General features: G+C 41.3%; 1 protein-coding gene across 2 annotated transcripts in view; it reads left to right on the top strand.

Annotated features, from left to right (window-relative positions):
* The first annotated feature begins 6,468 nt into the window (after positions 1–6,468).
* Positions 6,469–26,746, top strand: part of GPR12 (G protein-coupled receptor 12) — a 44,362-nt gene continuing 24,084 nt past the window's right edge. The window contains exons 1-2 of one of the 2 annotated variants that reach the window (XM_039523390.1): positions 6,469–6,677; positions 7,419–8,684. In XM_039523390.1, the coding sequence (XP_039379324.1) occupies positions 6,483–6,677; positions 7,419–8,438 (1,215 nt within the window). In that variant the 5' untranslated portion in view covers positions 6,469–6,482 and the 3' untranslated portion in view covers positions 8,439–8,684. Of the gene's footprint in view, positions 6,678–7,418; positions 8,685–26,746 lie in introns of those variants that run through there. The other variant, XR_005593821.1, reaches the window with a different exon arrangement.

Here is a 26,746-nt window from a genome sequence, read left to right as displayed (position 1 = left end):
TGACAACCACTTTTTAACATGGGTCAGTTAGCCAGTTGTTAATCCATTAAACATGTGCTTATTGATAGTGAAGACTGCAATTTTTTAAATGCCACACAGTACTAACTCTAAGTATATTACATCTACACAGTTACCTTTATCTATTAAATTTGTAATCTCATCAAAGAATGAAATCAGGTATGTTTGACAAGATGTATTTTCCATAAAACCATGTTGTCTGGCATTAATTATAATTTTTTATGCAATAAAGATAATGGACTGATTAAGGTCAAGGAATAAACCCAAATCATCACGGTGAAGCCTGCAATTAGGCAAACTTCTGTTGTCTTCGGCCTGAGTGATAGCTGAGAAAAACTGAGTTAGAAAGTTCATAAAGTTGGCAAAAATTAGACTGCACTGCGGGAAGATGGGGTATATAGTATATAAACATATTCTAATTTGAAGATTCTGGAAAGTCAATAGAATATGTATATACCTGTTCAAGGGCAGAGTTTTGCATAGATTCTAAAGCCAAAGGATAGGACTGTGAACATCTAATCTGACTATCTGAATAACACAAGAAAATTTAAAGGTACAGGATCATGCCTGGCCTTTACTAGGGCTTGTCCAGGATTTGAACCTGAAATCTCTTACACCATAAGTAGGAATTATATTACCAGACCTATAAGCCACTTGTATTTTGGCCTATTGTATTTTGTATTTAGTGAGCATCCAACTCACACTTATATAATATTGAAGATTAAACTGAGGTGAAGCTCTCACTCTCTGGATAAAGAATCTTGGCAAATCAAAAGGAATTTCAAAGAGCTGCTGAATACACTTATGAAACCTTCTCACTTTGCAGAAGGGCAGCCGTGAAGAAATTAAGAGGACAGCCCATGCCGGATGGAGCACATTTGGAAAGATTAATGCAATTTTTTAAAAGAAAGCCTACCCATATGTTTGAAAATAAGTATATTCAATGAATGTATATTTGCTGCCATCTGGAATTACATATAATGAGCAATTGCAGGAAATATGCAGCTATAACCTTTGAGAGGCTAATTGATAGGGTTTGTCCTAATTGTGGCTTATGCCTTATATTGTGCTGATGGTTGATACAAGTTCGGTCTCTCAATCAGCTACAGTATAAAGAGCAACAAAGTGAGTATCACCAGCAGAAATAAAATAGAGACCCTAGTAACACACGAGAAACACTCACAAGTAATCACATCTGTTTCTTAATAATTTCACTAAGCAGATAAACAATGCTACAAACAAGGAACCATAATAGAAGCAAGTGAGTTAATACAGAATGCCCAGAATTAATACTTGCAGTACTCATGCCTCCATGTGGGGAATCCCAGAGTATGGATAATCATCAGATGGGCATCAACTGGGCATCTTCTGATGCGTCCCCCACAGCACACAGGCCAAGTGACACCTTTAGCATGAGTTACGCTAATGTCCACAGAAGCTCATACATATTCTTACAGGTTTCCACCTCTTTCCCTTGTTTGTACTTCCACACCCCATTGACTTTGGTGTGTCCTGTTCTTCATAGACTAAATTATTAATTCCTCTTATGCTCATTAATACTTACGTCAACTAATCATCATAGCAACTTGCAGTTAACACATTGCTGACTGACACCCTATTCCTACAAAAAATTTAAAAAAAATATTACAAACGGCTTTAACCGATTTCTTGTACTTTTTGATACATTGCAATACAATCTTCACAAACATCAGCACTTAACACATGTATTTATTGTCACAGAACATTTTATGGTTCAAGGTTATTCATCAGTCAACTCCTCAAGTCAACCTGTTTCTAGGCTGGAAACCTTATTTGGCTACACTAAATATCTTATAAGCATGAAGCCTATAGGCCTTGCATTCCTGCCTTAATTCATACCTATACCTTATCTCTTATCCCTACAGTAGGCTAATTCTCCTGTCAGTCTTATACCCCACTACCATTCTACTTTTTCCTAATCACACAAGCTAAGCGATTTTAACAAAGCTACAAATACTCTTACTTGCAAGGTCATAAGCTACAAAGATTAAGAGTAACACTGCATGCATACATGTACATTAATAATATCTTGCATATTATATATACAGTAGAACCTCAGAGTTACAAACACCAGAGTTACAAACCGACCAGTCAAACATTTAGCACTGGAAGTACACAATCAGGCAGCAGCAGAGACCAAAACAACAACAACAAAAAAGAAGCAGCAAATACAGTACAGTACTGTGTTAAATGTAAACTACTAAAAAAAAGGAAAGCAACATTTTTCTTCTGCATAGCAAAGTTTCAAAGCTGTATTAAGTCAATGTTCAGTTGCAAACTTTTGAAAGAACAACCATAACATTTTGTTCAGAGTTACAAATAACCTCCATTCCTGAAGTCTTCATAACTCTGAGGTTCTACTGTATATATTGACTAGATGTTATTTTACTGCATTACATGACTTTTTTGGTTCAAAATGTTTTACATCTCTGAGGTTCACCTTTCATTAAGGTTTTCTGTACCTTTCTGGAATTATAAACATATACTTTAAACTACTTCAGATATTCCCATTTGTAGAGAAGAGTCAATTGCCAAAGAGTGCATATTGATGGCAAGAGTCAAGTCAAAAAGGTACATGTGGGTTGCTGTGACAGATTTGAAGCTGTCCTGTAATAATTTATTAATTAGCTTGGTTATTGAGATGTTTACTGTATGAATTTACTTGTTTAGCTCAATAGTGGAAAAACAGTCAGGAAGGAAATGATGGTTCAAGACAAGCCACCGATCAGCAAACACTTGAGAGTTACTAAGGAACAATGCCAGAACCACTGGCTCTGAGGACTATCTCCTGGTAAACCTACAGGATGAAGGATCGCAAGCACAGCCCAGGAACACAGAACTAGAGAAAGGTTTAAAAGGGACCCTCTCTCAAGAGAAGGTGTTAGTTGTCCATGGGAACAAGATTGAGATATAGTACCCCTCTGGGTGTCTGGAGATGCTAGGTCTGTCTAAATCAGCATCAAAAGATGGCATGATGTTAGGAAGAGAGAGATGCAGGTAGAGTGTTGTTTTAAAATCCTTTTTTTCTCTTTAAGCTTTGTTCCTACTACTAAAATAAATGTTACTTTGATTTTGAAAGGGCTGTCTGATCACTGTATACCACTGATCACAAACTCCCGAAGGGCAGAACTGCAGGTGCCTGAACACAGTTGGACCTGCTGGGTAATAACAGTTGACACACAGGGCACAGTAGCTCAGGGCACAGTCTCAGAGTGGGAGAACTGCAGAATTCCACCCTGGGATAGGCAAAGCATGAGGCCTGACATGTGAGGGGGTGCACTCAGAGAGACCAGGGAGGAGACAACGGTACAGCTAGTTCTGTAACTCTGACAGCTGCACTAATTCCAGCAACACGACTATGATGGGGATATCTGGGATGCCGCTTCAAAAGATAGTTGTGATATATTTCAGCAGAGTGAAATCTGTGCCACTAGCCACCTGTCCTAATGGCCAGTACCGAATGATAGATCATTTACAATTTTCCATTCCAATTAAGCAATCATTAAAATAAATAAAAGAGCTTCAAAGTTTAAAATTAACCACTTTGTTAAAATATTAGGTTTCCCTCAATTGTTATACAAGTTTTAAAAGGTAATGAAAACTGTATTTGGCAATTGTAACTATTACAAATACAATTGTGACCGAGCTAACAAATGATGAAAAGCACCAGACATATTCAATCTAGATTGCAATAACGCATTCTTTACACTATCACATAAGACACTGGTGGATAAATTAAGAGGACAGGCATCAGTTCTATTGTGATATCCTTTTTGAATCCATATTATGAGCTAGGATGCAATAAGTCATTGTAATACAACTGAATAATCTTAAAAAGAATACATACAGAATACCTGAAACATGTGACTTCAAACAGCCTATTTTCCGTTTTGTTGCTAACATCAAAACTAGCACTCTGAGCGTGGTTCCCCCTAAGCCTGGCACCCCAGGTGGTGGTCACCTGCCCCTAAATCTGGCCCAGGTTGAGGCTCAGTATTTGCCAGCAGCAGTAAAGGCAGAGTCATAAGGTCAAAATCAGCCTGCTTTAGAAATAGATGTAAATGAGGCTGAGGTTGCAATCCCTTTTAGGGCAGGGTTTATCTTTATCTTTATCTTTTTGCCTAGCACACCTCCAAAGATACGCTCAGCACTAAACAACAAAAAATAGTAAATATTAACAGGGTTGCTGTCACTTATTCCAGGCCTGAATTTGACCTTTAGTATTCAGTATAACGGGGTGCTCAGGGAGGTGGGGGGCTGTAGCAGAGTTGCTCAGGGGATTAATTATAAGTCAAGGAAGATTTGTATTATTATTGCACACATTTATAAGGTGCCACTGTGGTATTTGGGTGTCTTAAACTGAGGCACTAACATTCTCAATAAGAGCAGGAAAGCACCCACATATTTCTACTTCTTGCAGGTATGAGGCAGACAACGAAGAAAGATATGGCCAGTCGGCTAAGCACCAGAATTCATACTTCCTTATATGAGTGCATGACATGTCTTGGCCATGCTACCCGCACAGTCATTCTAATGGCGTCATGTGTGACATTTATGACCAGATGGAATATGCCCCCATGTGGGGAAAATAAGACAGGGCCTGCCCAGATAATCGGGTGCTCACTTTCAGATCAGGTGCCCTTAGGGTTGCCAAGTTGCAGTGCCTAGGGGCAGGAGCCTCTTGGCACCACAGGGACTAGGGCTGGGGCAGTGGGTAGTCGGAGGGAGCTGTAGCAGGGGGATGCTCAGCAGCAGCAGGTGCGGATTGGAGCCCCGGGCTCAGGGTGGTTGGGGGCAATGTAGCAGGGGGATGCTCAGTGAGGCTCAGGGTGGCTGGGGGCGGGCTCAAGGAGGCTGTAGCAGGGGAGACTCAATATGGTAGAGAGCTGTTGCAGGGAGGGCTCAGGGAGGCGGGGTGCTGAAGCTGGGGATTGCTCAGGGCAGCGGGGGGCTGTAGCTGTGGGAGGCTCAGGGAGGTGGGGGGGCTCAGGTGGCAGCACGGGGTGTAGCTGGGGGATGCTCAGAAAGGCAGAAGGCTCAGGGTGTGGCAGGGGGCTGTATATGGGGGATGCTCAGGATGGCAGGGGCTGTAGCTAGGGGATACACAGGGAAGTGGGGATGCTCAGGGTGGCAGCTGGGGGCTACAGCTGGGAGGGCTCAGGACAGCAGGGGGTGTAGCTTGGGGATGCTCAGGGGCTCAGGGCAACGGTAACAGGGGAGGCTCAGGAGGCAGGGGCTGTAGCTGGGGATGCACAGGGAAGCAGGGGCTGTAGAGGGGAGGCACAGGGAAGCGGGGAGTATCAGGGAGGCGGGAGGCTCAGGGAGGTGGGGGCTGTAGCTGGGATGGGGAGGCTCAGGAGGTGGGGGCTGTAGCTAGGAGCGGGAGGTTCAGGGAGGTGGGGCTGTAGCTGGGGAGGGGAGGCTCAGGGAGGTGGGGGCTGTAGCTGGGGATGCTCAGGGAAGCAGGGAGTATCAGGGAGGCGGGAGGCTCAGGGAGGTGGGGGCTGTAGCTGGGGTGGGGAAGGCTCAGGGAGGTGGGGGCTGTAGCTGGCGGATGCTCAAAGGGGTAGGATCAGGAGGTGGGGCGGGGAGCTAGCTGAGGATGCTCAGATAGACGGGGGCTGTAGCTGGGGAGGGGAGGCTCAGGGAGGTGGGGGCTGTAGCTAGGAGGAGAGGCTCAGGAGGTGGGGGCTGTAGCTGGGGTGGGGAAGGCTCAGGGAGGTGGGGGCTGTAGCTGGGGTGGGGATGCTCAGGAAGCAGGGAGTATCAGGGAGGCGGGAGAATCTGGGAGGTGGGGGTTGTAGCTGGGGAGGCTCAGGAGGTGGGGGCTGTATCTGGGGAGGGGAGGCTCAGGGAAGCAGGGAGTATCAGGAGGCGGGAGACTCAGGGAGGTGGGGGCTTTAGCTGGGGGAGGCTCAGGGAGGTGGGGGCTGTAGCTGGGGAGGGGGAGGCTCAGGGAAGCGGGGAGTATCAGGGAGGCGGGAGGCTCAGGGAGGTGGGGGCTGTAGCTGGGGGAGGCTCAGCGAGTCGAGGGGCTGTAGCTGGGGTCGGGGAGGCTGTAGCGGGGCTGCTTAGGGAGGCGGAGGGGGAGGGGGCTCAGAGCGCAGCACCCGGCGCTCGTGCCTCGCGGGGCGCGCAGACATCCCCTCATTCTAGCCCTCCTCCCAGAAGGTCGTCTGGGGGCAGGGACGGCTGCTTCTGCGCCTGCGCACCAGAGAGCAGCAGGTGTCTCCCTGTCAGCGCGTGCCTCAGCTCCTCCCCACCAACTTGGGTCCGTGCGCGCGCCGCTCACGCGACCCCTTTCCACTGCTGCCCACGTGCCTTCAGCTCCTCTTCCCGCGAACTGGCAGCGCCGCACGGCGCGCGCCCCCGCCTCTGTTCCTCTGTTGTGCGCGCGTGCCGGCGCCTCTCTCTGCCTCAGCCCCATGCACCAGGCACCGCGTCCAGGGGCCGGCGCGGAGGGGATTGCACCTGCGCTCCCTACTGCACAGCCAGGAGCTGGCACTGCCGCCCCCTCCCCGTGTCCGTGCAGTGCAAACAATGAGCCTGCCCGGAGCAGCCTGCCCTGCTGCATAGAAAGGACCTGGAGACCCTCCTCCTCCAGCAGGGGAGAAGCCAAGGTGACCACCATAGAGGGCTAGTCCCGCTGTCTGTCTGTCACTGTCTGTTTCCATCTGTCTGTATGAGATTGTGCTACCCTCGCACAGATGCTTGCATGGCATTGCTCTGTCTCCCCCACCTCATCACCTCCATTGCTATTAATTCACGACCAAGGATGCTCTGCGGGGTAAATATCCCCCGGCCCGAATTTCTAGCTGAGGTAGATAGGACGGCGGCTCCCGGGGTTAAAAGAATGTTGCTGTGTTGTCTGCTCCAGGTTTGAATCATGAGCATTCTTAACAAAATGGTAAAAACCCTGATGTTTAATTGCAAACCCAGCTGGTGACTTGTGATTTTATTTCATGCATCATGCAACAATTGCTCTTTTTCTGTATTTAAACTCATGTGCTGTGGGTTTTGTTCATCTTGTTAAACCAAAACACCTTTCAAACAGTTCTAGCTATGTTAACGGGTTTTTATTTCTTTAGTTCAGTACTATGTGTCCATACCACATTTCACTTGTTCTCCGCTTCCATTTAATGAAGAAAATCTCTCTAATTACTTCATGTCCTGTTCTTTTGTTTTCTTTAAATAATTTTAGGCAATTTTAAATTACGCATTTTTCTTCATCATTTGTACTGTCACGTTTATGTAACATGTGCCTGCCTGCATATGAGATTCATAGAAATAGCTAAGGTATTGCATGTTCTTGACTTCACTAGTACTGTATCTGAACATTAAAAAATGTCTTTTCATTGAAGAAGACAGGGGTTAAAATGAATGAAGATCTGAAGGTTAATTTAAGCTGGCTGCCTCAAGATCACTTAGAAGCCAGCTCTCCAGAGAATGTCTCAACTGCAGTCTCCTCCCTGATTCCTGTCGTAGACCCAGAACCAGAGCTCATAGTAAACCCCTGGGACATTGTTTTGTGTACTTCAGGAACCCTTATCTCCTGTGAAAATGCCATTGTGGTCCTTATCATTTTCCAAAATCCTAATCTTCGTGCCCCCATGTTCCTTCTGATAGGCAGCCTGGCACTTGCAGACCTCTTAGCAGGAATTGGATTGATCATCAATTTTATTTTTGCCTATCTTCTACAATCAGAAGCTACAAAACTGGTCACTATTGGACTGATTGTTGCCTCTTTCTCTGCATCTGTCTGCAGCTTGCTGGCTATTACTGTTGATCGTTACCTCTCATTGTATTATGCTTTGACTTATAATTCAGAAAAGACTGTCACTTTTACTTATATCATGCTTATTTTGCTCTGGGGAGCATCTATCTGTATTGGACTGCTGCCTATAATGGGCTGGAACTGCCTCAAAGATGAATCCACCTGCAGTGTTATCAGACCGCTCACTAAAAATAATGCAGCTATTCTTTCAGTCTCTTTCTTGCTCATGTTTGCTCTCATGCTGCAGCTCTACATTCAAATTTGTAAAATCGTGATGCGCCATGCCCATCAGATTGCCTTGCAACACCATTTCCTGGCCACATCCCATTATGTGACCACCCGAAAAGGAGTGTCTACTTTGGCCATTATTTTGGGGACCTTTGCTGCTTGTTGGATGCCTTTTACGCTCTATTCTTTAATAGCAGATTACACGTATCCTTCAATATATACCTATGCCACTCTCCTGCCTGCCACCTACAATTCCATCATCAATCCTGTAATATATGCTTTTAGAAACCAGGAAATACAAAAAGCATTTTGGCTCATCTGCTGTGGCTGTATCCCTTCTAGCCTGTCTCAAAGAGCAAGATCACCTAGTGATGTTTGATTAACAGCTATGAGGACTTTATTTAGCATTTTGTTTTTCAGAAATTCCTGCAACGCTCTTTGGTTAGATACATTCCTTAGATTGTACATATCTAATTCATATTCAAGCCACAGGATGCACTGACCCTTTTGTAAAGAGAAACCCCATTAACCGAAATGAACTCAGTGGTTTAAGGAAGATTTCCAAAATCAAAATGATTAGTGTTCTTTCAAATTGTATTGATGCTCAGGTTCTATGAATAGTCTAAACCGGTCATTCACATTCACTATGATTCTAAGTTAACTTTATTAGTTAAAAAAGGTAGACTGAAGAGTTGTAGCCTTTTTAAAATAGTTTATGTGCTTGAGCTCAGTTATACTGCATGATTTTTCTGTTGTCAGAAATTCTCTCTCTCTTAGCCTTAGTGAAACAGTAAAGACTATGTCCTTGGTTCTGTTGACATAAACTAAAATGTATATCATCAATTTAAAATAATGACCCAATAACTATTGATTCATTTGGTATTTATTGTAATACTTTCTGGACCATTAATTTGCTAAAATGAGGAAGTACTTGTGCAGGTTTACTGTTTTATATCTCAATATAAATTGATCAGTATTTTAAATGTTACCTATTTTCTCATGAGTTCTGGATAGATGCTAGAATAGAATGCACATTTCGTCTTTACTACTGCTTTGTTTCTTTTAAAAAAATCAACTATACATTTTTTAAAATATAGGACATCAGGGCCTATTGTAACATTGATTTTTAAGCAGAATTCCTCATTTAAATAGATGGGGAGTTCTACTCAGAAATCTATGGCACAATATGGCCTCTAGGAATTCTGCATTGTAATAGGTGCAGCATTTTAAGTTTCTTTGACAGATTAATATTTTCAGAAGTGTATAAGGAAATATTTAATAAAATAACTTGCTTAAAATAGTATATTTTTAGTACCTACAGTAAATGGTTCCCTAAAGTTTGCTATTGATACACAAGTGTTATTTCATGTTCTCATTGTTCTGCTATGGTTTCAGATTCTGAAGTTTGAAAATTCTTTGAGGATGTCAGGTGCATAATTGTATGTAGCAAAAATGCCTACGGAACATATTTTCTGCTATTCTAACAATTTAATCTTTGAGTCCATCACATATTATGATGCTCAGTACTATATACATATCATTTCACTTTATTCTAAGATAATACTCCATGTGTAAAAGGCAAAGCTTCCTTTCATGAATGGTTTAATTTAAGCTGCTTCTGATCTTTTCCCTGAAGCCACATTAGATTATTAGAACAAAAATGTTGTTTTCTAATAACAAGGTTGTATTGACAGAAGAAAAAGCTTACCAGAAAATAATACCCTGATTTTGGATTTCTTTGTTAAACTTAAGGTTTATTCTTTCATTAGTGAATGGGAATTTATAGTAAAACTTCCATTAGTGCTGATGGAAGTTACATGTATAAATGCCTAGGCACCAATATTGGGGTGTAGTCCCCTGAATGTCAAAGTAAATATACTATATTGTTGCTTTATTATCTTCCATTATAGTTTTAAAAAATCTCAAATTTTGATGAAAAATACCTGTACAGTATAGAGAGTATACACTACTATGCTGCTGCCACTCAATCTTTTCAAATGGTATCTTTCCTTTCATTTAAACTTTTGGAACACTGTAGCTTTTGTGGCAAACTTCTGTGACATTAATAATCCTTATGCTATACCCAGAACTAATTTTCAAATGTGAGTCACTTCTATATTAGCAATAATTTATTTTAGTTTCAATGCCAGATTCAAATTCCATTATTTACTTAGTTAATGATATCTGGCTATTACTTTGCATTAATCTAATCAAATTTAATATTGTATGGTGGCGGCCATACCTTGACAGGACTGTGCTCTTGCAGCTCCCGTTGGCTTCACTGGGACTTGTAGGTGCTCAACACCGACTGAAATCTCTCCTCAAACTATATAGGATATTTGTGTTCTTTATCTATCCCTGAATATTAATGAAGTTCTAGTAGTTACCAGTTTTCTATTGTTTATAAGAAATCATCACTTCATAAATACCTATGATGTATATATACCTGATTTTTTAAAATATAGATATACACACACACACACACACACACACAAAGTATCAAATATACTGGAAATTATTGCTAGGATCATTTGTTAAAATTTTGAAATGAATTATGCATAAGGGTCACAAATGCTATTTGCTTGTTAACAAACACAGATAAGACTTGTTAAAACTATACAAACAAAACCTACCCCTCTCTTCCTCTATCCTTTCCATGAGTTTGGTCAGTTGCATCAAAGTGCCAAAAACTGATCAGGACAAACACCTACAGTTGTGACTAAAATTCTATCCCAAGAGGAACTGAGTTTTGCTCCACTTCTGTCTAGGTACTAATATGCCCCTCCATTACCAGAGTATCTGAGCACCTCACGATTATTTTTATGTCTTTATCCTCATAACAGCCCTGTGAGGTAGGGAGGGACTATCATCCCCCGTTTGCAGCTAGGGAACAGAGACACAGTAACACCCACTGACTTGCCCAAGGTCACACAGGAAATCCATGGCAGAGCATAGAATTGAACCTAAGTCTCCTGAGTAGCAATCTAGTTCCCTAACCACTGGATCATTCTTCCTCTACTCTTGGCCTACTTCTCTTCCAGTCTGGATCACGCCCTCCTGTGGCAAAACCCATAGCATGGGGCTCTGGAGAAGAGATCTGTGATTTCAGTGGTTGTTCCATCAGAGAGATTCCCACCCCCTTGCCCAAGTAGGCCATTGTACTTAACAACAAATCCGGAAGATCTCCAGAGATCTGTAGGAGGCCAGAGCTGACCATATGGAGGCTGTATGCCTCTGCACTGGCTCTGGTCTGGTAGGAGGATTCAGCAGAAAATATCCAAGGATGCCAGAGTGGGACAATGTGGGTCCCCACCATAATCTTACCCTCTCCTCCGCTCCTGGCTTACCTGATGTTCACCTCCTCACTCAGTGTGGAACTTAGACCTGTAGATAAGCCAGGGAAGACACTACACTCTTCTTCCGTGCAGGATCAGAGAGATTTGTACCCAGAGGGTCCTCTTCACATGCAGATCTCAGGACACCATCTGGACTGAATTTAGGATAGCGAAGGATTAAAATTACAGAGTAATGTTCAGATAGGGCTAGATTATAGAAACACTGTGTGCCCCAAGTGAGGGGCAGTGCCTGTAAATGCACTGCTTCAGAAACAGACCAGCAATCAAATTGTGACTTCAGAGTCGTTACCTTGCCCTTGATGTTACTATGGTCACTTTAATAGCTTGAATGATCTGGACTCTTTTATAAAGATGTCCTTAAACTCAAAAGGCTCTTCAGTAATAGTCCTGACAGAGGCCAAAATTCTGCTAGAAGTCAGTAAGTTTGGCCTATGTAGGACTACAGGGTTGAGTCCAAAATTATGTAATTGTAAAACTAATAGTCCTGAGGTAAATACTGCATAATATGCATCTGAATGACCTTATGTTCATATCTGCGTATTAAACACTTGCCTCACCAGATTCAATAGTTCAACAAGAAGAAATTTTTCTTAAAAGCCAGTTGACCCCACAGAAATGGATGGCTCTGTCCAACATTCTATTCAAGTTTCTGTATCTAGACAGTTCTGTCTTAGGCCACAGTTCTGCAAATTGTTCTATGTGGGCAGAGCCCAGCACCACATGGAATCCCCCTGAAGTTAGTGGGACTCCACACAGCCACAGGGACTTGCCCCCATTGAACAGCTTGAAGGAACATGTAATATTGAACAGTACTAGTCCCAGAGGTGTTAAATTGACCATTCTTAGCAATATTGGGATTCTTCACAGCTCAGTCATCAATTCAAGTGTTTTAAAAATGCACATGCATAATTTAATTAAAAGAATATTTACTTTGTTTTAAATTATTAACACGCTAGATCTATTGTTAGTAATAAGTTGTATCTTTAATGTTGAAACCTGTTGCAGTCCGTGGTTTGTGTACCCAACCTAAAAGCTTTTGCTAGTTTTTTAATTTTTCCTAGCATTTAACATTTTAGCAATAATGCAAAAAAAATGCTTTTGTTATAAGAGCAATAAAGTCCCAATAAGATACAGTTTATATAAGCTGTAGAGTCAAAGCAATAGTGAGAAGCAATAAAATCATTAGATAAAATATTGTGTTTCAATAAGCAAATCTCACCTGTGCAAGGACTTTATGTAAGCAGAATTCATACTTTACTGTTAGGCACTGATTATAGTATTACATGGGACATTGTTTCAGTCTGGCTGCATTATGATCATTGAAGTTATTGTGTTGAAATTTTTGTGGATAACTGTTTATCTCAATTTTCGTATCCTGAATTCATAATATTTCCAAGAGAACATTATGTTAATGTAATAGGTATTTCTATGGAATGTATTATTTTATATTGTTTAAAATTTAGTTTATAGAACAGTGTTAGTATGATTTTAATTATATGCAGAGTTTCAAGTTTTAGGTTGATCTAAATAAAAAAATTATAGGTTTTCACAAGATCTACACTGGAAGTACCCCAAATTTACAATGTTGAAAATAGTGGAGGGGCCAGAGGACCCTAGAGATCAGATTATCTATGCTCATTGGCCGCTGAACCCCAATTTTGAAGTACGAAAGGAACATGATTTTGGAATAATTGAAGAACACATCATTCACCTCCCCCATGCCTAGCCCTGTTTAAAGCAAGCAGAAAGCTCTACTTTGCCGTGTGCAGGGGATGCTGGCACGCCATCATTGCCCGCTTCCTGTATCTCTGTAACAGACGTTAAGTGGTGTAAAGGGCCTTGTCCCATCCCTCATCACGGAGGGGCCTACTCTACAACTTACTGAAGTCAGTGGAAGGTCTCCCGTTGTCTTCATTGGGTTTTGGATCAGGCTCAGGTTGAATTTCACCCCCAGCTCATTCTTTTCTCATTACTCCCTTTTCCTCCCTACTATAGTTACTAAATATTGGACATTTGTGGTTTGATTTTTCAATGTTGCTGAGCACCAGCAGCTTCCTTTTGCTTCAAGGGGAGCTGAAACTGCTCAGCACCATTGATAATCAGGCCATTCATGCATAATTGTCAGTTTCCTCACTTTTGTAAATTTGTTCTGGAGCCAAAGGACCATATTTTCAAAATGAGGGAACTGACTTTCATCCACAGGAAGGGCATGTGCTCCTGCTTTTGAGTGAAAATATTGTGTAGAGTGGTCACCATTTAAAAACCAACTGTTTTCACATAGTTATATCCAAGACACCAATCGTTTCCCTGTGATAGCTCAGGTAATGCTGATAGCTTAGGTACCATCCAAAAATAAAAAACGGTAATTGGGTAAATAATGTAAAAAGCTTGAAAGCAAAAATAAGAGAACTAGAATGTCTGGCAATGGAAAGAGATTTTGACATTATAGGCATTTAGGTGGAATGGAGAAAGGAATGATATACCTGGCTGTATACTATATAGAATGGACAGACTAAGTAACAGAGGCAGAGGATTATCACTGTGCCAGAAAGACTGAACAGCATCTCATGAGATCACATTTCTGACCATACAGAGTATCTTGATGCAAATCTTAAGTATGAGACTAAAAGTACACTGTTAGGGTACCACTGGCCTCCTGATCAGGAGAAAGATATTGAGAGCACACTTTTGAGAAGAATCAAAGATGCAATTAAATATAACAAAAGAGTAGTAATGGGTGACCTCACCTACCCTCATATAGACTGGTTAGATGTCACATTGGAAAGAGGTTTAGAGCCGTGGTTCTCAAACAGGGATCCAGGGCCGCAAGCAGTTTTAGGGGGTCCGCCAAACAGGATAAGTGTTAGACTTACTGAGGCCTAGGGCAGCAAGCTGGAGTCCCACTGCATGGGGCTGAAGCATGGGGCCCTGAGCTCTGCCACCTGGGGCTGAAGCAGAAGCCTGAGCAACTTAGCTTTACAGTGCCCCCTGTGGCATGGGGCCCTGGGCAATTGCCCCGCTTGCTGCCCCTTAACACCAGCCCTGGCTTTTAGATGCAGAAAATCAGTTATTGTGGCACAGGTGGGCCGTGGAGTTTTTATAGCATGACTGAGGGAGCCTCAGAAAGAAAAAGGTTGAGAACCCCTGGTGTAGAGAATCAATTTATTGACAACTTAATTGATCGTCTTCTTAGAACAGCCAGTTCTAGAGCACATAAAAGGCTATTCATGAAATAGTTCTGAGCACTGTACAGGAAATACAAGGCGTAACTAAAATTGAGCTAATATATAAATTAGCCATAGTGTCTAAACTCCTCCCATTTTCCTTTCGTGTTCATCTGTGTGTACATGTCCACTTGCTTCCTCTTCAGTCTAAGCTTTATTGCTGCTGTCAGTGTTAAACACCCTAAAGGAAGAGAATATACAAGGTCTCTCCAGAGCAATATATGAGGGTGGTGTCATTAGGCCAGTACATGAAACAGGGCCAGAAAGTGACCATCCACACAAGAGTGGGACTGATTACACAAAATACAGTCAAATGCACACAGTAAACAGATTGAAAATATAGAGCCAAGTTAAAAAAATCATTAATCTTTTTCAGCTATAGTGGAGCAGATCCAGGCTATTTCAAGTGTGTTTGTTGACCTTCAGGGTATACTTTACCCAGGCTTTTGAGGAAGATCGGTCTTAATGTGGCCCTTTTTTGGTGGGTCCAGAAAGCATTGTTGAGGCTACATTTTGTTGGGGACTGCTGGAAGACTAGCGCTGAATTGATGGCAAAGCACCTAGAGTTTGAATAGGTGCCTCTTCTGCACATTAGAAATCAAAATGAATAAAATATTTCCAGTCAAATGCAATTCCCAAGGTGCAGCATCTCTAAACATTATGGTGCCCCAAGGAGCCCTAGTAAGACAATGCTGTTAAATACATTGATTTATGGCATTGTGTGTGTACCATTAACATCTACAAAGCTAGACCATTGGGCAGCACGATGGCAAGTGAAATTCAGTGTTGATACATATCAGTTACTGGTAGGAAGGAATAATACACTGGAATACATTGGAAGGAATAATTTGAACTACTCACCATCATTCCCGGGTTCTAAGGGTACGTCTACACTACCCACCGGATCGGCGGGTAGTGTTCGATCTATCAGGGATCGATTTATCGCGTCTAGTGTAGATGCGATAAAACTGATCCCCGATCGCTCTGCCGTCGACTCCGGAACTCCACCACGGCAAGAGGCAGAAGCGGAGTCGACGGGGGAATGGTGGCCGTCGATCCCGCGCCACAAGGACGTGAAGTAAGTGATTCTAAGTTGATCTAAGATATGTCAACTTCAGCTACACTATTCTCATAGCTGAAGTTGCATATCTTAGATCAAATCCCTCTCCCCAGTGTAGAAGGCCTTAATGACTTGCAACCCCTTGCAAAAAAAGACTATGGCCTAGTCTACACCGGCAGGGGTGGGGGGTGCGAGGGGAAATAGATCTAAGATATGCAACTTCAGCTACAAGAATAGCGTAGCTGAAGTCGATGCATCTTAGATCGACTTAGAATCACTTACTTCATGTCCTCGCGGCGCGGGATCGACGGCCGCCACTCCCCAGTTGACTCCGCTTCCGCCTCTCGCCGTGGTGGAGTTCCAAAGTTGATGGCAGAGTGATCGGGGATCGATCACTACCCACCGATCTGGCGGGTAGTGTAGACGTACCCTATGGGTAGGGGGGAATTTTTGTCGACAGCTCAGTAAAAATGTTGGTTTAGTGCTCCAGCAGTCAAAACTTGGAATGCTGTGTTCAATTTTGGCCACTAGCAGTTCAGAGATGTTCAATGAAAATCATTAAAGATTGAAAAGGTTAGGGCTATTTATTATAGAGAGGAAACTAACAGGGAAATAATAAAGGCATAGCTGCAAAATGCGCAAATGTGATTGCAAATGAGCTGCCACTTTTCTGAAAATTTGACATGGTGGGTTGTATTTTAATTATGAATGGCCTTGATCCTGCAATCCTGACATGCATAACTTCAATTAAAGTCTGTGGGAGTTTTCTGCCAATTTAAGAACAGGCATAACAGCAGATTACTTTTTAGGGTGCATCATAATACATTCCTATTTCTTCTGAAGAAGAGATGAGCCCTTAACTTGATTGTAGTTGTTTCCTTGAAAATGATTTTAAATGTGCTACCAAACATATTACATAATAAATGCCTATGCTGAAGTTTATTATTTCAATTCTTGCTGATCTTGTTGGCTAAATTAGCCCTAGCCTTCTAGATGAGATGAAGTAAATATATATAGTACAAAACCTTCAGTAATAAGGGAGAAAAAAATCTGAACAGACCCGATTAGACATTACGTGCAGCCTGATGAGACTCAAGAGAGAAGGTAACTGACCCCCCCAAAAAATCTTGTTACAAATAAGTATTATAATACTTACGTGAAACAAACCTTTTCAATGTTATTGAAGTTTTTCAGTGTAATTTGTGGGGTGATATTCAGCAGTATCTAAGGTTCCCAGGAGCACAGTTCTCATTGAAAATTAATGGAATTTGCAATCCTCAATTCCCTAGGTACTTTTGAAATTCTCCCCCTGAATTGCCTACTTTGTAAACTAACTAGTTTTTATGCAAATATTAAAAATAGTAATTGTATCACTGTATATTTAATAAAATATAATATCAGGTTTATCAATATCAAATTATTTTAATTAATTTTAAAGTTCATTTTGAACAGAGCTCAGATTGAAAAAAAAAGCCAACAAGGACAATATCTGCAAGAGTTGTTTAGTCTTGTTTAATGTAATTTCTAAACAAAATAATTCATAATATAAACAAAATGAAATATAAAACAGCAGAGTACTATAATAACAGCTACATATTATTGGTTTGAGTCTCCACTCACTTACATCAGCTTTATGCTGGTGCACTGCAATTTTAATGACTGCAATGGAGTTACTTTTTATTTACAGCAGTGAGATCAAAATCTGGCCTCATATCTTTAGCTCCAAGGATCTGTCTTTTTATAATTCAGAGGTATCATAATCTTACATAAGTAAGGGATCTACATTCTTACATTTGAAAGCCAAATGGTAGTACTTGTATATGTACATCCAGAAACCTTTTATTTTTAAACAAAATAAAATGCTTTAAAAATTAATTCACTCATTTTCAAGTTTCCCAAAGACAAATGGATTGCATTAGATAATTGCCTGTATATTTGTGATTGACTATTATTCTGCAATTTGCTATAACACTTTTCTATATATCTGTAGCAAATTTACAGTGGAAAAAAATCTGTATCGGTGGATGTTTTTCTTGCAGGAGATGTCTGATTTAATTGCAGGGAAAAGTTCACGTGAATTGCTGCCATATTGATTATATTTACATTGGTAGTATGTTCTCATCCTATTTAATCCTAAACTGCAAGGTATCCTACAACTATTTAAAACTGCAAGGATGTCTCAGTAAGGGCCTAATCCTGCAGTCCTTACTCAAGGAAAACTGCAATTGAATATTAAAACACAAAATTCTAAGGACTCCACCCTGCAAGGTACAGAGTGCTGCTGCTCATCTTGGAATTGGAGGTGCGCAGCACTTTTTAGGATTGGAATGCAACAATAATTATATTTTCAGAAATTCAAAAAAAGTAATGCTTTAATAAATCTCTTTTACATATGCAAACTGACCTAACCCCCCCCCCCAATCCACTCTTCATTTTAAGAGCTCAGGCAGTAAAACAATTATATATAGTCTGCTTTCTTGAAAGGAGAGAAAAACTGTGTTCTAGCACATTTTGGTATCAGTTTAAACTAGATCTGTTGCTTAATGACAGTTTTAATTGTACTACTAAATAATAGAATACCTATTGAAATGTATTATGTATTTTTGGATGTTATTCTACTTTTTCATATATATTGATTCCAATTATAACACAGAATACAAAGTGTACAGTGCTCACTTTGTTATTTTTATTACAAATATTTGCAGTGTAAAAATGATAAAAGAAATAGTATTTTTCAATTCACCTCATACAAGTACTGTCAGGGCCAGCTCCAGGGTTTTTGCTGCCCCAAGCGGCAAAAAAAAAAAAAAAAAGCCGCGATCGGCAGCAGGTCCACTGCGCCACCGAATTGCCGCTGAAGAGCCCGACGTGCCGTCTCTTCCCTTTGGCCACCCCCCAAGCACCTGCTTGCTGAGCTGCTGCCTGCCCTGAGTACTGTAGTGCAATCTCTTTATCATGAAAGTGCAACTTACAAACGTAGATTTTGTGGTTACATAACTGCACTCAAAAACACAACAATGTAAAATTTTAGAGCCTACAAGTTCACTCAGTCCTACTTCTTGTTCAACCAATCGCTAAGAGAAACAATTTTGTTTACATTTAGGGGAGATATTGCTGCCGGCTTCTTATTTACGATGTCACCTGAAAGTGAGAACAGATGTTTGCATGGCACTTTTGTAGCAGGCATTGCAAGGTATTTATGTGACAGATACGCCAAACATTCGTATGTCCCTTCATGCTTCGGCCACCATTCCATAGGACATGTTTTCATGCTGATGACGCTCGTTATAAAAATAATGCATTAATTAAATTTGTAACTGAACTCCTTAGGGGAGGAGTGTATCTCTCCTGCTCTGTTTTACTCTCATTCTGCCATATATTTCATATTATAGCTGTTTCGGATGATGACCCAACCCATGTTGTTCATTTTAAGAACACTTTCACTGCAGATTCGACAAAATGGAAAGAAGGTACCAATGTGAGATTTCTAAAGATAGCTACAGCACTCGACCCAAGGTTTAAGAATCTAAAGTGCCAGTCCAGAATCTGGGAGGGATGAATTGTGGAGCACGCTTTCAGAAGTCTTAAAAGATCAACACTCTGATCCAGAAACTACAGAACCTGAACCACCAAAAAAGAAAAACAACCTTTTGCTGGTGGCATCTGACTCAGATTATGAAAATGAACATGCGTCAGTCCGGACTGCTTTGGATCATTGTCAAGCAGAACCTGTCATCAGCATATATGCATGTCCTCTAGAATGATGACTGAAGCATGAAGGGACATATGAATGTTTAGTGCATCTGGCATGTAAATATCTTGCAATGCTGGATACCACCGTGCCATGCGAATGCCTGTTCTCACTTTTAGGTGACATTGTAAACAATAAACAGGCAGCATTATCTCCTGCACATGTAAAGAAACGCGTTTGAGCGATTGGCTGAAGAAGTAGGACTGAGTTGACTTGTAGACTCTAAAGTTTTACATTGTTTTATTATTGAATGCAGGGTTTTTTTGTACATAATTCTGCATTTGTAAGTTCAACTTTCATGATAAAGAGATTGCACTACGGTACTTGTATTAGGTGAATTGAAAAATACTGTTTCTTTTTTTACAGTTAAATATATGTAATAAAAATAATAAAGTGAGCACTGTACAGTTTGTATTCTGTGTTGTAATTGAATCATACTTGGAAATGTAACAAACATCCAAAAATAATTAAAGAAATGGTATTCTGTTATTAACAGTGTAATTAATCACACGATTAATCATAATTATTTTTTTAATTGAGTGATTAATCTCGATTAACTTTTTAATTGCTTGACAGCCCTAGTTTAAACATATCTCTTCTATGTCATGGATAGCTGAAGTGTGATCAGTGGACACTGAGACCAACAGTCTAATGGGATTCAAAAAAAGATTGGATGTTCTCGTTAGTCATACATTTCCAGAGTTACAGTGGCAAGAGTTTAAAACAAACAAAAAACACAACCAAGAATTTGGAAGGGATATAAATCCTCTTGCTTCAAGAGGGTTGGGAAGAAATTTTCCCCATAACTGCCTGCTGTGAGGTTTCAGACACAACTAGTACTGCCCACTGTTGGAGATAGAATACATGAGTAGATGGACCAGTATGTAGTTTCTGTGTTCCTGCATGCAGCATTCCATCATCACATCTCTGTCTCTCACTTGGAACTTAGATAGCTGCCATCACTACAGCATCTGAGCCTATTCCATGCATTTAAAAATAGAAGTAACGACAATTTTTTTATACACACACATAATACACATAACACACAGAGTTGTCAGGGAAAATCCCACAGAAAGGAGTAAATCTTAAAATCTCTACATCTTGGGCCTAATCCTGAGAGTCATCAATTGTCCTCAGTTCCCATCCTCTTAGATGATTCTCAGCACCTCCTAGGCTCAGGCCCATTAAAGCCACAGAAAACTCAACCAGTGCTCCTTTCAGGGAAGCGGCTACAGGAAGGGGGCAGGGACCTGGCCCTCTCAATAGGAAGATACCCCAAGATCTGCCAGGAACATAGTTTTATGGCATTGGAATGTGGGGAATCAGTGTGTTGAATCAGCCCCATTTGTACTGCTCCCTGACTCTGTCCTGCAGCTTGCTTTGCCCATTTCAGATCTGCGTAACTGTTATAGTAGTGCCTGCATGTATCTATAAAATCACATGGAATGAGTGCAGAGATGTTTCTCCAGACCTGATAGGAATAGGGGATCATACTTTACTTGACTTGCCATGAATTCCTGCTCCTTTTTTCTGTCCCCTCCCCATTTTGTGCTTCCCACCACTGCAAACAGAGAGCTATATCAGACCCATAGTGCTCAGTGCGTCAGTAGACATGTTCAGATGTGTGGCTTTCTACACAACAGCTCTTCCAACGTGGGTAGCACCTTAAACATACAGTTATCTACTTTCATTTATTCTTGGTGTTCCTACAAGTTATTAAGGATCGGAGTAGGAAATGGGTCGAGGAGAAAGCAGAAATGTAATGGTGTTTGCCAAAATATAGGCTAGGAATACAATTGCAGATAATTTTACTAAGCTCTATAGTATAAATCAAAGTGCAATGACAAGCCTATGGGGCCAATTCCCCCATGCTCACACAAAGCCTGTGAAAGCCCTGCACATGCATTGGGGGGCATAATTTGGCTGTGTGTGTATTAGGCCTGATCCAAATCCCATTGAAGTCAATGGGTCTTTTATTTTGCTTGTTACTTTTAGGAGTATGTACAGTAGACCTCTGTCCACCTTTTATTCTGTACCCCTTCCTTCTGAACCAGTTTGGGGTTAAAGCCTACAGTAGTTCTTCCTTTTTTCCTCTCAGCTTTACTTTACTTGCAAAAAAACTATGAAAATTGATAGTAAATGGGTTTATAAACAGAAATTTCACAGCACATAAATATTAAGACTGTGTCTATGACATCAAGTTTAACTCTAGCCCATCAGTTTAGAATCCCCTGGGCTAATAGAATCATTTTACAATTTTCTAGAGTTATATACATGTTCACTAACCAGATCCCAGGGAACATTTCTTTTCACTACCATATGCAGTAAAAAAAATACTATGTATAATTTACAGTGCTCATCCTCTTACATACGTTCAATGGGACAGCATTCCTTAAACTGAATATAATTCACCAAAATACCTAATATTGGTGACTTCAATATGAGCATTACATACTGTATTGTGAAATGTTTTAGCAACAGCAGCTGCATGGAGTTGCTTTCTGAAATACACATATCACTAGGAGCCAAACAGCTTTAATCCCAGTAGTTTGAATTCTTGCATGAATTGCTTTTGATATTAATCCCAATTATTGGCTTAGTATACAAAGACCCGTGGTTACTTCTTAGATGGCCTAATTTTTTAATTGTGGTTGAAGTTTGAACCATAGGTTACTAGTGTGTAAAGAAATTTACAAATTTTATGAGTTTCCTCCAGGGTAAAGCTTTGGACTGCAACTACAGCTCTTCTTGTTGTATACATGAAAATGATTTAATGCACTTTAAATAAAAATGGCACAATTCTTTATTTATAAAATGTTACAATTGCACTATGCTATAAGAATCAGTTACTAAATTTAAAATTGTACAGTTTTGTAGTCTACAGTGTAACTGCTTATTCATAAATGATTGAAACAATTAGGTCTGTTTCAGTTAATGTTAATTTTATATGTGGTACATGTAACTTAAATAAATTTTCCTTTGTAAAAATGCTGTGTATGTCATCATACTGATTGGATTTTATCAGTCTTCATTCTTTTTCCCCACAGGAAAATAGTTGTGCTTATTTTAAAAATTGAGTTAATACATACACAGCAGATACACGGGATTGTCAAAAGGTGTTTGTATTTTTCCAGAATTCTAAGGTTCAAATGAAAATGAAGACCCCGTTGGATGCCCATAGAACTACTGACACCCTGTGTACAAAAATCTAAGTTAGTGTCATTTCACACCAGTGAGCCAGAAGAAGGTAAATTCAGGACGTGATTCTAACTTGCACTTTCTTCCACCTACTAGTTTTGCTGCTTTTCTTGCTCCACTACACCTCTCTTCTAACACCTTGGTATGTGTCATCAAATTACACTCATATACAGTGAGCCAAATTCAGAGGGTATGTAAGATGTAATAGGTGCTGGGGTATAAGTTATATCTTGGTAAGTATAGGAGAGAGTCTTAATAAATGAGTTGTAAGGTTGAATAAGATGGGAAACTGAGTTATGAGTCCACCCAATTTAGAAATCTATTTTTACCTTTATTTGTAAATTTTCAGACAGAATGATTGTCATGTACAGTTTCTGATAATATATTTATGACAGAGAATAAACAGATAAGGTGGAACAGGTAAAGATCCAAGTTGCCATGTTCTGGGGTACCAGAAGGCTTTTCTGTACTTCATGGCTTCTGGTCTGATTCTTCAGTCTCATTCCTTCAGCTTCCGGCCTGGTATTTCTGACTTGGGTCGTTGTTCACTTGGTTTCTTACATCTTTTCATATTACATATTCATTAGCTTTCTTCCAATCAATGTTAAGCATTGTGTCTGACATAACCCACACAATACACATGCAAGCTTGTATGCACACAGCTTTTGCTGTCTACACTACACCTTTAAAGTCAATATTTCTTATCTTCTCCAAACCAAAATAGGACATTTAGTACCTTAGTCAATTAATAAATGACCTGTGAAACTAAAGACCATTGATAGTTGTACTTATTATGAAATACCTTATATACTTTTTATAAAATACATTTTTGTGATTGTTCCCCCCCCCAAAAAAAAGTACTGATAGAACAGATTTTTTTAATTTATTATTATTGATGCTAGTGCCAATCAAGCCCATTGTGCTAGGCATTGTCAAGTCAAGTAACGAAGAAGATAGTCCCTGCACAGAGAGCTCATGCCAGACAGGATGCAACAGTAGGATGAAACAGGTAAATGGGGCAGGGTGGTTTGGAAGGCTTTGGTTACAATGAAAGAGAGTTTATCAGAGAAGCAGGGGTCTCAGTTTAGAGGTCAGTGCCAGCTGGGAGCGACTTAGGCATTGTGCTGAAGTGGGTTTTAAGGAGGATTTAAAAGAGGATAAGGTGGCAGCTTAATGAATTTTGACAGGCAGTTTTCCCCATCCACAGGAGACAGCATATGGGATAAAGCATGCAGGTGTCAGAGAGTTAAATAGACAAGTAAGCCATTGAGGCTTGTGGTAAGTGATACATCTTCATTTCTCCCCAGCCTACTGTGACAGATGTTGCAAACGTGTGCAGTATCTTTGGGGGAACATACTGTATGAAGTGTATGTATGATTGTGTTCTACTTCATGGAGGAGCGTTACCACACCTCCTTCAGGAACTAAAAGGGTGGGAAGGGGGTGATTAGGGTGAATCTCTGACTTTGTAAACACCTCCAAAGAGGTACCATCTGCTAGGGAGGCTCATGTATTCTGGTTCAAACTGGGTTTCTAGAGACTAGGAGAACAAAGGGCTTGTGGCTTTAAAAGGCTGCATTTGAATTATCTCAGGGCCTTCATTCTGATCCAGCAAAATGACAGGAACTCATGTCCAACGAATGCCCCAACCCGTAAAGGGTTAGATGGACTTTAGCCTACTAAGGCCCCATAAGATTGATGGTGACCATTGCTAAGCTTTCAGCGTGTGTATAGGAACTTCTATTTTTTGTTTTTATGTTTTCTCTAATGCTTTTACTTTAATAATAAATGTGCTTGCTTGGAGAGAACTGTGCGTAATTTTCAACTGCGGGCAGTACACTCTTCATAGCCCTTGGAGAGAAAGCAAAGCATAAGCACTGGTCTTTAGGCAGGCTGGCTTGCTGGGGATATCAAAGTTTAAGGCAGGGAGTTATGCGGCCTTAACCCCTGCCCCCACCTCCACCCCATGGTTTGAAGGGAATGGAACAAGGGTCCCTGCCCAGAGACAGGTGACAATATGGTGGCAGCATGTGTGGGATCTATGACAGTGGGGAATTGCCAGTATAGTTACAGCCACAGTGAAAGCAGGTACTATAGACAGAAAAATCTCAGTCTTTTCAGGAAAGGACTAGCAAAAGGGGGCGGGGGTGGAGTAATGAACAGCTGCAAAAGTGAGCTGGTTGAGAAAAAGACAGCTCAAAACTGAGGAGTGGACAACAGCACAACTAATTGACCTGATATACTTTGAGGAGCAGAAAAGGAATGATGGTCCAGGATTGCATGAAGCATCCAGCCCACTGACAGAGAGACCAGCAGGTGGGAGAAATCTTGGAGCCAACTTCCTGAAGGGAAGCAGGGAAGACACTGACAGACGCAGCAACCATGCTCCATCCAGATTGAATGCACCATTGCAACAGGGATCATGGACAGCTCAACAGAGCAAGAGAGGCTGCAGCTAGAGAAGACCAGAGTGTGCCTGGAAACCCAGCTGCTTGCAGAACAGGAGAAGCAGCACCCGCATGAGCAAAAAGAGGACAAAGATCAGTAACATCAGCTCAAGATGGAGAAGCTGTGACAGGAAAACCCTAATCTGGTAGGTGGTGCCAGACCCCATGTACCTGTCCCAGCAGGTGACATGGACTCCAAATTATTTCCTTGCTTTAAAGAAGGGGATGTGTTTCTAAGTGCTTTTGAAATGGGATGCGAATTGAACCAGTTGGAGCAGGCAGACCTGGTCTAGTATCTGGCTCTACCACCATCAGAGACAAAGACTTTAGACATTTTTGCCCACAGAGACACAGACTATAAAGATTATGGGCTATACAAACAAGATTTGTTGCAAATGTTTAAATTGACCCCTGAAGTGTACAGGAGGAAGTTTCGGGAAGTTCAGGGGAAAAAAAAAAAGGGAATATGACCTATGATCAGGTGTCCACCCAAATTAGGGATTACATAAGGAAATGGGAAACTAGCTGTGGGGTTACCACAGTCAGTGAGGCCTATGGGTTTAGAACAATTCTAATCACTCTGCCACCCCGACCTAAAACCATGGTTAATTGACAAAGATCTTAGAGATGTAACCACAGCTGGGAAATAGGCAGACCATTATGTGGATAGGACGCCTGGGTTTGATAGAGACTTAGTAGAGATGGAATGGGATCAGAGGACAGGGATTCAGTCCAAGCCAAGACCTGCACCTGCAGGGTAAGGAGACCATCTCCAAGAACCTCTGGGATGGGTGGGAAAAAGTGGTATGCCATATGTGACCAGCTGGGTCACTTTGCCCAGGGTTGCCCTCTCTGCCCACAGAGGCCCAATGCAGTGCCAGAAAGGCCAGCTGCACCCCGAACTCACAGAATTAACTGTATGACTGAACCTTCAGAGGGAGGGAGTCAGCTACTCCACCAATAGCATATAGTTTTCATGCTGAGGTATTCACACCCCAAACTACTGCCCATATGTCCTGCAGCACCCTCCTGGGTGCAGATCCATTGGATCTCCTGTGGGAACGGAAGGTGGAAGTTAACAGGGAGATAGTCACTGAATGGAGAGATACTGGGACTGCTAGGTAAGACTACAGTTAAGACCCATGTCATGAAACCCCGTCAGATGCTACCAGGATGTGAAGTCTGGATTAAAAGTTCCTGATGTAAAAGCCTTCGCTCTGCATACAGCACAGATTCCTATACATACCCATGAAGGGTCAAATGTGTTGGTTGTAGTTGTATAGGAAGACATTTTTATTTTGTGCTTTTGGGGAATTATATTATGGCTTTAAATGCCAAAAGAATGAATCAGACTCTCTTAAAAGTTAGCTCCAAACCTGCATGGGACTGTTAGCCAAAGTGCAAATAGAGTAGCTGACCGGGAGGAGGGATGATGGGGTTGTATCCCTGCTGCCAGTACACAAGAGGAAAAGCTGTGGAGATGATCATGATCAAGTTACCTTCCCAGCGTATGCAACCAAATACCTGAGACTGAGGGAAGGGTGATGAGAAGTTGCCTACTCCATGGGAGCGAGGAGCCATACTGACCTGAAGGGAAATTCTCCGAGTCCTGTAGCCCAGGAACCAAAGGCAGTAGAGACCATGGTGATGG

Source organism: Mauremys reevesii, linkage group 1, assembly GCF_016161935.1.
Source record: "Mauremys reevesii isolate NIE-2019 linkage group 1, ASM1616193v1, whole genome shotgun sequence".
Classification (NCBI taxonomy): domain Eukaryota; kingdom Metazoa; phylum Chordata; order Testudines; family Geoemydidae; genus Mauremys; species Mauremys reevesii.
Note: the sequence above shows the minus strand (reverse complement) of the source record. Positions and strands in the feature narration are given on the sequence as shown.